Source organism: Muscardinus avellanarius (genome assembly GCF_963383645.1).
Source record: "Muscardinus avellanarius genome assembly, chromosome: 3".
Taxonomy (NCBI): Eukaryota; Metazoa; Chordata; class Mammalia; order Rodentia; family Gliridae; genus Muscardinus; species Muscardinus avellanarius.
The window spans coordinates 36,149,777-36,163,414 of NC_137788.1; the positions used below are offsets into that span (position 1 = coordinate 36,149,777).

At 42.8% G+C, this 13,638-nt stretch overlaps 1 protein-coding gene across 1 annotated transcript in view; it reads right to left on the reverse strand.

Moving 5' to 3' along the window:
- Nucleotides 1-3,783: 3,783 nt before the first annotated feature.
- Nucleotides 3,784-13,638, reverse strand: part of LOC308261161 (olfactory receptor 2A12-like) — a gene marked incomplete at both ends in the record, with an annotated part of 40,445 nt that continues 30,590 nt past the window's right edge. Inside the window, one exon of the mRNA XM_080692884.1 lies at nucleotides 3,784-4,435. Coding sequence (XP_080549010.1) covers nucleotides 3,784-4,435 — 652 coding nt within the window. The remainder of the gene's footprint in view (nucleotides 4,436-13,638) is intronic.

Below are 13,638 nucleotides of genomic sequence, written 5' to 3' on the forward strand. Positions count from 1 at the left end.
AACTTAAAAAAATTAACAGGCAAACAAAAAGATAAAGATTTACTCAAAATAAGAGAAAAAGGAGAGAACAGAAATACCCTACAGGAAGCCCAAATGTTGGAGCCATCAGACTTAGAATTTTAAATAACTATGATTAAATAATAGAATGGAACATTATAGCTAAAACTAAAAAAAATAAAATTGAAAATTTACAACTAAAAGTAATTGAAGTTAAGAATTATTGCTGGTTTTATTTATTTATTTATTTTTTTGGTGGTACTGGGGTTCCTGGAAGCCCGTCTATCTCCGGACTACACTCCCAGACCTATTTTATTTTTGGAAACAGGGTCTCCTAAGCCAGCATGGCTGGCTTCGAACCTGCGCGATCCTCCTGTCTCTGCCTCCCAAGCGCGGGGATTACAAGCGTGCGCCACCACGCCCGGCTTATTGCTGGTTTTAATAGCAACTTATATACAACTGAATACAAAATTAGTATACTAGAAATTATGTCAAAAGAACATACACGTACTGAAGCACAAGGGAAGTAAAAGTATGAAAAATAAAATGTGTAAGAGGTTACAGCACGGTGAAAGGTGATTAGGCAGCAATTACTTATTATCTTAATTGTATTAAATGATGTGCACAGACAAAAGGCAATACAAAAAGACACTAAGAATAGTTAAATGTCTGAGGGTTGATATTTGGGGCATATTTTTGTCACTCCACATTTTTTTTTCAGCTGGGACACTTCATGAATTTGCGTGTCATCCATGCACAGGGGCTGTGCCAATCTGCTCTGTATCATTCCAATTTTAATATGCGTGCTGCTGAAATAAGCATTCACTTCATATTCTTTCTACATTTTTCAAAGTTTCTATATTTAGTATGCAATTATGTTTATAATGAGGATAAGATTTTATTTCCTCTTCATTCAAATCTATCCATGTGTATCATAATAATTCTCAAGTATTTCTTTAGAAAAATACCAGTTTCTTTGACTAGTAAGTGTTCCAAAAAGAAAATATCCTGTTGACAAAAAAAATTGATAAGTAATGTGTCAAACAGAATTAACATAGATAGTTTTCTTGTTTTTAACTGTCCATTTATTTATTTATTACTGTTGGATTCTTCTGTCTTTAATGTCCTATTAAATCCTATTAAATTTAATAACTTATTAATATCTTATTATGTCTTGAGAAGCACATGTTTTTGAGCCTATTTGGGAAAGAAATCTTTACATCACAGAATATCACTTAAGAGCAGACATGATACAGGCCTTGGAAGTGCTCATGTGGAGAGGTACAAATCCTAAGTGTGTTACCCCAGCAAGCCAGACTCTATCTGCCGAATCTTCTATCCTGCCTTGGCTACCTTTCCCATTCTGCATAATCTCCATGTCTCTACACTTTGAACATCCCGTGTCTTCTGTTTGAAATCCCCTCACCCCTACTCCCTGACTTTTTCTACAATTATCAGATTTCTACTCAGTCTGCTTCCAACACCTAGCATAAATAAGGGCTCATCTGTGAAGCCTGGTCCTGGCTGGACTGCCTCGGAGCTTTCAATGTGCCTCCAACGGCACCCTGAGCCCCTCACAACATCCTCATCTTACTACCTGTCTCCTGCCCTGGTCTGAAGCTTTTAGATTATCCATTTCTGCATCCACAGGACTTAGTATGGGGCTAGCCACAGATGGAATCAGTGAATCTTAGGCCAACATTGTGGCTAACTTTGTCTTCTCTTTGACAACAAATATTTTTAATTACAGTTTATTACTTACTTTCTGCTATAATATGAATATGAGCTGACTGCAAAAATTTTAAAGTATGGCCAAGATTAAAATAAATTTTCATCTAATTAACCAGTGGTACACAGTATTCATATGTATGTATTCTTTCAAGACTTAAAAAATAAATGTATGTGTGTTTTATAAAACTTAGGTTGAATGCCGGGCGTGGTGGCGCACACTTGTAATCCCTGCGCTTGGGAGGCTGAGACAGGAGGATTGCGTAGGTTTGAAGCCAGCCTCAGCTACTTAGTGAGGCTCTCAGTAACTTAGTGAGACCCTGTTTCCAAATAAAATATAAAATAGGTCTGGGAGTATAGCCTGGAGGTAGAAAGCCTCTGGGTTCCACCCCAGCACCACCAAAAAATAAAAAAATAATAAAACTTAGGTTGACTTTTTATACAGTTTTATATTTTTATTTTTCTTCCTAACATTATACTATACTTGTCAGTGATTTAATACTACTTCAAGCATGATACATACTATTGGTTGCATATTATTTTATAATGTTGACAAATAATATTTATACTTATTTCCAATAATTATTTAACAAATACCTTATACATTAAAAATGTGATCTAAATTTTTTATTCTTCCCTTAAAAAATTTTTTTTTGGTGGTACTGGGGGTGGAACCCAGAGGATTTCTAACCTCCAGGCTATACACCTAGACCTATTTTATATTTTATTTGGAAACAGGGTCTCACTAAGTAGCTGAGACTGGCTTTGAACATGTGCGACCCTCCAGTCTCAGCCTTTCAAGCGCGGGGATTACAAGCATGCGCCACCACGCCCGGCTTATTTTCCCCTTAGAACAGAGTCTAGAGGTAAAATTTTGAGATTCAATATATGCACATCATAAAGGTTCATGATACATATTTCACATGCTTTCCATTGGTTGATAGTTTTATTCAATGAATTACTATATGCAATAATCTTAAAGCTGTATTTAGTATATAAATATTCAATAAGCAGAGGTATAATAATAATTACTTTTTTTTGCGGGTCTGGGGATGGAACCCAGGGGCATTCGACCTCCGAGCTACACCCCCTGCCCTATTTTTTATTCTTTATTTTGAAACCGGGTCTCACTGAGTTGCAGAGGGCCTCACTAAGTAGCTGAGGCTGTTCGTGAACCACGATCCTCAGGTCTCAGCCTCCCGAATGCTGGGATTACAAGCGTGAGCCACCACGCCTGGCTAATAATTACTATTCTTACTATTTATTTTATAATTTTGTTGCATACCTACTGTGTGGAAGCACTGTTCTAGAAATTTAGACACAAGGATCTTTTCAATAGTGAGTGTAGGCATCAGTCTCATTACACACTTGCGTGGAATGTCAGCACTTTTCTAATGTTGCTAGTCTCATAGTTGAAAAATGGTATTTCACTACACAACTCACATTTGCCATTACTAAAAGCAAACAGATTGTGCTATCTTATGATGGGTAAACTGCAATATTGAATCCTTTTACTCTCCTCTCCTTTTTAAGTGCTGGCAGTTCTATTCCTGAACTTTGCTAATCCTCATCCATCAACTTGCCCTCACTGGCCCATCTTTTTTTCCTGTGGGATGTTCGTTCCTTCACTCACAACATATTTGCTGAAGGACAGTTCGTGGGAAGCAGGTTGCTAGATCCTATGGATACTGCAGCAAACCAGACTGTCATGGCCCCTGCCTTGTGGAACTTGGTATCTAACAGAGATCTAAGATGGTGATCCATGTGCCTGTATTCTTAAGAGAGAGACGTATGGGATGCATCGAAGGCTAACTTGCTCTCAACTCTTTGGATTTGAGAAGATTTTAATGGCTTAGACATTCCTCTTTTGTTAAACACCAGGACTCCAGAACTAAAGGGAACCAATGTGCCTGGAAGACATTGCATAGTATCCTGTTCCATTAGCCAAAGCCCTATGCAGAGTTGAGATTACGAGTCAAGGGGGAGTGTACACCAGTGCTGCTGAGTTGAGGCAATGGCCATCCATTCTGAGGTTTGTTTCTCTGTCCTTCTAGGGACTCATTCTGGAGCCCTGCCCCAACCTGTCACCTTGAGGAAAGCCCTCTTCACATCTTTGTTACGGAGACTGTATATAATGGGGTTGAGGAAAGCAGAGATGACGTTGTAGAACAGGGCCAGCTTCTTGTCCTCCTCTGGGGAAGACTTAGAGCCAGGCTTCATGTACATGACCATGGCTGGCACACAGAACATGGTGACCACAGTGATGTGAGAGGCACAGGTGGAGAAGGCCTTCAGCCGCCCCTGTGCTGAACGGATCTTCAAGATGGCAATGAAGATGTTGATATAAATGACAAGGATAAGAGACAGCGGGACCAGTATGACATTAAAACCGAGAATGAAGTCTACTCGGTCATTGGCTGAAGTGTCCGCACAAGCCAGCTTTAAGACTGCAGGGACTTCACAAAAGAAGTGGTTGATCTTGTTGGGGCCACAGTAGGGCAGACGCATGGCAAAGATGGTGTAGACAAGAGCAGAGGTGACACCCCAGAGGCCACAGAAAGTGACCATCATTCCACATAGCCACGGACTCATAATGACCTTGTACCTGAGTGGATGGCAGATGGCCACATACCTGTCTATAGACATGATGGCAAAGAGCCAGGACTCAGTGACACCTAACACCAAGAAAACGAACATTTGGGCCACACATCTGGAAAAGGAGATGGTCTTCTTCCAGTTGGCCAGGTGTGCCAACATCTGGGGCACAGTAGTAGTGGTATAGCCCAGGTCCAACATGGAAAGGACGCCAATAAAGAAATACATAGGAGTGTGGAGGCATGAGTCCAAGCAGATGAGGATGCTGATCAAGCTGTTGCCCAGAATAATCAACAGGTAGATGATCAGAAAGACGGAGAAGAGCAGAGGTGTGGCCCTGGGGCTCAGGGAGAAGCCCAGAAGGACAAACTCAGTTACAAAGGATTGGTTGGACTCTTGCATTGCACTTTAACTCTAAATGAAAAAGAAAGTCATGAATCAGACAGGGAACTAGTTATCTACGCACGAGAGCTGGGGTTACTGATGGGGTTAGTTTGTGGCCAGGGTCTAATTCTAATGAAACACCATGATACTCCCTCAATGAGGCAGCCTACTGCGCCTGCGTTTGTCCTCTGTCTCTGCTCCCAGGAAATCTATTAAGAAGAGAACTCTACATCTAGTACTGGCTCTTCCCCTAGTGGTCCTCCCAACAACATTGTACAAGTTGGCTTCCAATTCCCCTAGGCATTTAAATTTCCTTCATGCAACCAGGTATTTGAGACAGAAAGAGAACCTACTTGGCCTTTTAAAATACAATAATTAGCTGGGTGTGGTAGCGCACACCTGTAATCCTGGCACATGGGAGGCTGAGAGTGAAGGATCACAGGTCCAAGGCCAGCCTCAGCAACTTAGCAAGACCCTAAATAACTTAGTGAGATCCTATTTCAAAATAAAATAGGGCTGGGGGTGCATCTCAGAGGTAAATGCCTCTGGTTCAATTCCCATTACCATACACGCAAAATTATTTTTTCTCTATAATTTTACCCTAAGTCTGCCCACAGGTAACTATCCACTCACCCCCATTTTAAGCCACAGTATATTAAAAGACTGAGCTCTCAACCTGGCCACATAATTCATCAAGTGTGTGACCTCGAGCAAGTACTTTTCCCTTTCCTCAACCCTTTGAGACTGTTTCCACGAGTACAAAAGAAGAATAAATGTCCACTTGTCTACTCTTGTTTGCAGAATTGCATAATGATTTGACAAGAAAAATAATCACATAGAGGGTCAACATATGGCAGCTACTCAGTAAATGTTGCCTGCATTTCCGAACAGTTCTGTGTATGCAAGACTGGGACTCAGTTCTAAGGTACGCAAGCAAACACCCTGAGAAGTCACTCTGTCCTCCTGGATTCCAGCTCTCATTTCCCCACATGTCTGTCCTCTGTGTCTTCTCCCTACAAAAGCCTGAGTCTCATTCACTATTTTAGCTTCTTACTGACTCTTACTTAGCTCTGTCAGAGATTAACCCCTGAGCCTCCATTTCTTCATGGAAAACTGAGAGGATACCTTTCTGAAGAGAGGTCACTCGTGCTGTTTGTCCTTGGCGAATGGGGTCACCTTGATGCTGTCAGAGTCGCTCCTCCTCCTGGCACCAATTGATGTGGCCCCAACTGCTTGTTCTCCAATCTGCTTGTTCTTCTGTGCACTTTAAGTCTTCATAAGAACCTTATTTCTACCTTCAAAATTTAAGATGGTTCCTTGACTTTGGCCAACAGAATTGCATACATTTTGAACCTCTTATGTGCTAAGCACCTTGCCAGGACCTTCAGAGACCCTATCCAATACCTGCCGAGTAGCTACAAGACATCTTTGTTAAGTCCTTTTTACTCACATGGTCTCCCTAGCTTGGCCTTAGCTCCTCACTGCACATAGGATAATACTGTTTGAGCCAAGTGTCCTTTCATTTTTTATTTTTTCCAGTACTAGAGTTGGAACCCAGGTGCATTCTCAGAGCCATATCCCTAGCCTTTTACATTTTTTATTTTGAAACAAGGTCTTGCTTGGTTGCTGATGGTCTTGCTTTGTTGCTGAGCCTGGCCCTAAACCCACTAACTTCCTTTTTCAGTCTGGGATTCAAGTGTGTTCCACCACACCCAGCTCCAAGTGGACTTAAAAGGAAAGAAACCACATGGTTAGGTGCCACGGGCATGTTAGCGACAGTTGATTCTGTTTCAGTCTCGGCTCTGACTTTACTGCTATGTGACTTGGGCTGTTTCTTTAGTTTCCGCTGTAAAATAAAAACCAAACTATCCTCTTTGCAAGCATAATCTTCCTATGAAGAAGCAGCCCAGCGAGGTCAGAATATTCTACTTTGGAGCTGAGAGTGGGAAAACACACTGCCATTTCTCACTTTTCATTTTTCACACAGCACCAATGAGTAGGATTTTCTTTGCAGGTCTGATGTTGTGGAATGTTTAATATGGTTAAACTGTGAGGACAGCCTGCTGTCTTTTGTGTTTGCTGTCTATTAACCAGCAAAGTGAGCTCACAAATACTGTTCCACAGCCAGGACTTTGGGCTAGTAACTCAGGCTCCCCAAGTCCCAGGGTCCCTTCCCTTCTTGGACTCCACTGAGGGTGTGCAAAGTACTTAGGGAAAAATCTGCCTGGCTCTAAGACATTGGAAGCAGAAACCCATGTGAGGAAGAACAAGGAGGAACACTGTTATCTATCATGATGGTCCTGAACTTTGTGCCTTGACGTTCATTTTTCTTTAAGCCTCATGATGACTCTGTGAGAAGTAATAGGGTGGGGAATATTATCTCCACCTCACAGATGGGGAAACTGAGGCTCAGAGAGGAAATGTAGGGAGAAACAGAATCTCACTCATTCTTCCACAGGAATGGGGTTTCCCATAGGCAGTAAAACCACAGCTACCCAGAACCAAACTAATCTGAGCCCTCGGTTTACAGCAGTGCTTATTGTCCTGGATTCTTAGGGTGGAAAGGCAAATTGAGAGGGCAAAGAATTTTGTGTTGAGATTTATTTATACGTATGCATAAATATAAATAACTACACACGCATCTGTAGGCATCTGTGAGACAATCCCAATCAGACCCCTCAGAATCTGTCCCTCCGCTCCTCCCATCCCACATTCTATTTGTCCTCAGGTTCCACTGCTGCCACCTCCAGAATGCCTCCTTTGGCCATCTGTCCTTCTCCAGCCCCACTGCCAACGTGCAGTGCAGAACCTAGCACCTGTCTCTTGCCTGCTCTCACCTCGGTCCTCCCACTGGACTCCTGCCCTGCCCTGCCCACTCTCTGCGCCAGCCTTCAGAGTGCTCTTTTTTTTTTTTGGGTGGTACTGGGGTTCCTGGAAGCCCTTCTACCTCCGGGCTACACTCCCAGACCTATTTTTACTTTTTTTTAAAATTTGGAAACAGGGTCTCCTAAGCCAGCGCGCGTGGCTGGCTTTGAACCTGCGCGATCCTCCTGTCTCCGCCTCCCGAGCGCGGGGATTACAAGCGTGCGCCACCACGCCCGGCTAGAGTGCTCTTTCTTAAACAAAAATCTCACCATGATACTCCTTCATTGATCCTTTGTCTATCTGGAAACATCTAACAGAGTTAGATTATCTAAGAGAGCTAGACCAACAGTCTGGCTTCACTACTTAATGCCACACACGGTTTTGGTCCCCAGGCTGGTGGGCTCCATCCTTTAAAGAGATCCTAGGCAGCTCTAAGAGCTGGCCTAGATACCCTCAGAGCAGCTCTGGAAGCCACCACCATGGAGAAGACATGCAGACTGATTTTCAGTAGAACAGCCATCCCTGGACACAAGGGGAGTTTGGGGAAGTCAAGACTACCCATACCTCCTGGCTGTCAGCTGGTCAGCTCCATGGTCTCTGTCCCAGCTCAAGGCAAGTCCAAGCTAACTTGGAAATCCTGCAGGTTGGACACATCCCCACTGAGCAGCTCAGCTACACTGTGCAAAGCTTTAATTTCCTTAGTATACTGGTAGAGGATGGGCAGGCAGAAGAAATGAGAAAGCAAATTTTCTCTCCCTTCTTCAGAAGTTCAGATAAAACAGCACCCATGTTACAGGTTACCAGTTTCTCAGAAGAAACCAGACCACGAGTCCATGGGTGCAGGGTTGGGATAGTTGGTACTAAATCTTTTTCTCATTTCTCACAACTCTCATTCCAACCAATATATAATAATAATTCTAATGATAGCAGCTTCCTATGTGCCAGGTGCTGTAACATGTACTTTATTGACATTCATTATTTTACTTTATTCCTATAACTGGGGTTATTACCCAGTTGAATGATTTAACAGTGAACATGGGCACCTTCCAACCAGAACCACACCTGCCACAGCAAACATCTGTGCCAGCAGTCTGCAAACAGTAGGAGGGGGCCCTGTGAGGAAGGCATTATTCCTTTGCCCATTTTACAGATGAGGAAAGAGGTGTTGCCCCTTGCCCAGGGCCATGACTTTAGATGAAGTAATGCTGCCCTCCCCGAGCCTTGTGCCCATGTCCACCTCCTGCCCTTCATGCCATGGTCTCCTTCTTCCCAGTCAGCTGCATGAGGGGAAGAGGCATCTTGACGGGAGGCCAGTGGTCAAGTGGGATGGCCGAAGCTGCCCTTCCCCATGCATGTCTCCTCTCCTACCATGTCCAGGCAGCCAAGGGAGTCCACAGAGGGCTGGCACAGGGCTGGCAGGGGGATCCCCCAAGTGTGAAGTACTGGGGACAGACAGACTGAGAGCCTGGCGCCATCAGGAGAATCTTACAAGGGCGAGTGAGAGCCTCTCCTGAGGGAAGCAAGGATGGACCAGGGTACAGGCCAGAGACCCAGGCTGGGCAGGTCAGTGAGCAGCAACGCAGGGAGGGACAGATGAGGAAAAATGGAGAAACATGGGGGGTTGGAAAGAGCCTCCATGGACTGGAAACTGGAAGACAGAATCCACAGGCTGAGAGGAGCCTTGATCCTGACCCCAGATAAGGGATGACCCCAAGAGGCCTGTTGCCAATGGCTGAGTGGGTAAGATGCAGCCCCAGCGCCCAACCCTGGTGCTGCCAGCCCCCAGCTGAGGAAGGCAGTCCCAGCCCTCCACAGAGCCTCTGGATCTGGGTTGGGTCCGGTGTGAGGTGGCTGGGGCTAGGACGGTGTCTAGAGACAGTAACTCTGTGTCTTGCTCTCATCTGCCCTGGGTTGTCATCACCTACCCGAGCCCACAATAGCACCCCAAATATCTGTTCTGGACAGCTTCAGAGATTCACTAAACTTTGGGGCTGGAGGACATCTTGAATATCCAGGCCCTGATAGGGTATTGCATACCCATAGAGACAAGATGGTTGTTCTTTCTCAAGGCAGCTTAGGTGGTTGCGGCTTTACCATTCACGGAATTCCTTCTTATATGAAACTAAGGGCATGGACCCGTCCTTCTGACATCAATGATGAGTCCTATAAAGCAACCCACTCTCTCCTCCAGAATTCCCAGTCTGCATTATCATACCCTCATCTTTGCCCTTACCTTCTTTAGGAGGGTGTGTGGCACAGTCTGGGTCTCCTCTCTCCTTGATAAGTCCTCCTGTTTTTGATGCTGTCCATAATTCCCAAGATAGATCTTTGTTTTCACCTAAAATTTCAAATTCCAGGCAGCAGCCCCAGTAGACCCTTGTACTGACAGCCGCAGGGATCACCCCGCCCTTCCGCTGAGCAGTGAAGGCCTCCCAAGAACAACCTCTGGAGAGGCAATTTGTAGCACAGGGGCCAGGGATCTTTAATCACACAGACATGGGCATGGTAACCAGGACAAGTCCCATAGCTTCCCAGAACTCCTGTTTCCTCTATAAGTTGGAGCTGTGTTTTTTATATTATAATCATACTTGCAACGTTTTGAATAGTCCTCATGGGCCAGACATTTGATATATCCCAGTCCTTGCAGTATTAATATCTCCATTTCCTAGACACAGAAAGAAAAACCTGGAACATTAAGTGACCTATGTAGAGCTGGGATTATGAGGAGTTTTGTGTCGCCACATAGACCGTGTTCTAACCCACTACTCACCCCAGTGTCATGATCTGGTATGAGCCAGACCTGGGACAAGAAGCCATGAGGACTCTTAGTCACATATAGGAGTGTCCAGGAGTGGGAGATGGTTGATCCATGGACTCTAGAAAGCAACAATTTCTATGGCAATGAGTTATTCTGGGACTTTTGACAAACCCATGATTTCAAGGGGACCCAGAAGGAAAAGAGAAAAAAATAACCAGTACTTACTGAATATTTCCTATGTGCCAGGTACTCCCCAGAGTATTTTCATTTAATTTTCCAATAATTCTTCAGCACATTATTTCTACTACATAGGTAAAGAACACTGAAGATGAGAAAAGTAAAGTGACTTATCCAAGGTCAAGCAGCTGTTTGAGGTCAGCTGAGATCCTATCTAGGTCTGACTGAGTTTAAAGTGCCCCCCCTGCGCTGTTTGGGGGGACTCCCTAACCTGGTCTAAAGATAGAGTCTACCTTGAGCATTTCTGATTCCTGGGTCACATGTAGAATGACTGCCCCAAGTTAGAACCCGGTCTTTCCAGGAATCCTGAGGTGCTCCTGAGGTCTTCCCATCAGCTGCAGGTGGTAGATGCCAAGGAGGAAATAGAGATTCTGGATTTCCAATTCAGAGATAATGGATTTCACTGGGAATTCCTTTATACCCAGGATAACCCCTGCCAAATTCTTTCCTGTTCCTGAGTCACAAAAGTAATCCATGTTCATCAAGAAAATCAGTAAGCATAATGGATTTCACTGGGAATTCCTTTATGCCCAGGATAACCCCTGATAGATCCTTTCCTATTCCTGATTCACAAAAGTAATCCATGTTCATCAAGAAAATCAGTAAGCTGGGCATGGTGGTGCACGCTTGTAATCCCAGCATTTGGGAGACTGAGACCAGAGGATTGCAGTTCGCAGACAGCCTTAGCTACTTAGTGAGAACCTGTTTCAAAATAAAGAATAAAAAAATAGGGCAGGGGGTTAGCTCGGAGGTCGAATGCCCCTGGGTTCCATCCGCAGACCTGCAATAAATAAATAAATAAATAAAATAAAATAAAATCAGTAAACACAGAAAGGTAAAAAGGAAACATGTCCCTTTTGTTCCATACAACAAAGAAAGTTTCTATTATAAATTCTTGATGTCTTTGTCTGATTTTTTTTCTATAACTAAATAATAGTGCATTTTTCTCACTTGATTGATATCACATTTTACAATCAATTTTTTGTGTGACAGATACTAGTTGCTTGACTATCCATTAACTTATTCTTTCCTGATAGAATTATGTTCTTGCTGACAACAGTTGTATAGGGCAGTCAATCCAACGTGAACAGTCCAAGCCCAAAGGACAACTCTGTTTCCCCCTTTTCTAGAATCCCTTCTAGCAAGGGCAAATATGGAATCTGGTCTTACCTGAAAGATTTATGGGAAATTTTGCTAAGGAGTGTTTGTGAAAATACTTTTTTTTCTAAGAAAAGGGATAGATTAACTGTGACACAACCCCATCCTGTAAGCCCTCTTTCTTTCATCATGAATGGAGATGTAACATCTGGAGTTGGACCAGCCTTTCTGAGTCCATGAGGATAAGTCCCAAAGTATCACAGTGGTTTTATCATTAGCATTATTCAGTGTGAAATAATACAAGTAGCTGCTTGTTCAAGACTTCTTGCTATATGAAAAAAATAATATGTGCGCACCTAAACCACTGTTAGTTGGGGTTTCTGTCTATTTTTACAGGCAAATTTTAATGAATTAAGTATTCTGTCCTTTTTGAGATGTAATATTAAATAAGCTATTTACCATCTACTTACATGTTCTTTTTTTTTTTTTGTGGTGGTACTGGGGTTCCTGGAAGCCCTTCTTCCTCCGGGCTACACTCCCAGACCTATTTTATATTTTTGAAACAGTGTCTCTTACGCCAGCACGGCTGGCTTCGAACCTGCGCGATCCTCCTGTCTCCACCTCCCAAGCGCAGGGATTACAAGCGTGCGCCACCACGCCCGGCTTACTTACATGTTCTTAATAACCATCATTTTTGAATATTTGTTCACCTATTAGCAAAGATGTAGTTTTAATCTCATTTTTTCTATTAAAAATGATACTAAATTGAATATTGCTGCAATATAGCAAGATTTTCTATATAAAACCTTATTTATTTGAGTTGGAGTTATAAAATACAAAGAAACCAGTGTCAGAATTGGTTCCCAACCAGGATGAAGTAACAGGAACCAAAATGATCCTTCTACCAGTAATAACTAAAAACCAGGACAAAATATATGAGATAATATCCTCCAAGATATTGGGTGTCAGACAGCAAGTGTTAGGAATTCATAAAAGATGAAAGGGAGAAAACCAATGAACTGGGCCCTACAATTTCTCCAGGTTACTTCTGAGAAAGAGTTAGTAGTTTGTTCTATGGGGATGGAGGACATGGGAAGCCTAGAAGTCTCCTGGGTTGAGGAGACAGAGTTGGGAGGCCAACTTAGTGAGACTCAGCAACCTAGTGAGACCCCCATTTCTAAATAAGAAATAAAATTAGGCTGGGGTGTAGCTTGGGGGTAGAATGCCTCTGAGTTCAATCCCCAGTATAAAAAAAGAGGAAATTCCATCATTTTTAACAAAATGAATGAACAAGGACAATGCGTTAAGTAAAATATGCCAAGTACAGAAAGGTAAATACCCCATAACCTCCCTTATATGTTGGTATCTAAAAAAGTCAAATTCACAAAAGTAGAGAGTATAAAGGTGGTTACCAAGGAATGGGGTGAGGAAATAGGTGGGTGTTGGGCAAGGGATTTATAGTTTTAGTGGGACAGGAGGAATCGGTTCAGAGATCAATCGTACAACACAGCGACTAGAGTTGATAATAATGTATCATATACTTGAAGATCGCGGAGAGTAATTTTTAGTATTATTCCTACAAAAAAATTAAGTATGTAGTGTAATGCATATATTAATTAGTTCAACTTTGTCATCATGTATTCCATAACATATGCATATTTCAAAATATATTGCATACAATAAATACCTACAACTTTGTCAGTTAAAGTTAATTCATTAATTTTTTTTTTTGTGGTACTGCGGATGAAACCCTTCTACTTCTGCTACTTCTGGGCTACACTCCCAGACCGTTTTTTTTTTTTTTTTGAAACAGGCTCTCTTAAGCCAGCAAGGCTGGCTTTGAACCTGCGTGATCCTCCTGTCTCTGCCTCCTAAGCGTGGGGATTACAAGTGTGCGCCACCATGCCCTGCCTAAAATTAATTCATTAATTTTTAAAAATAAATTTTTGAAAAGGATTTGAGTTCCACCGTGCTGG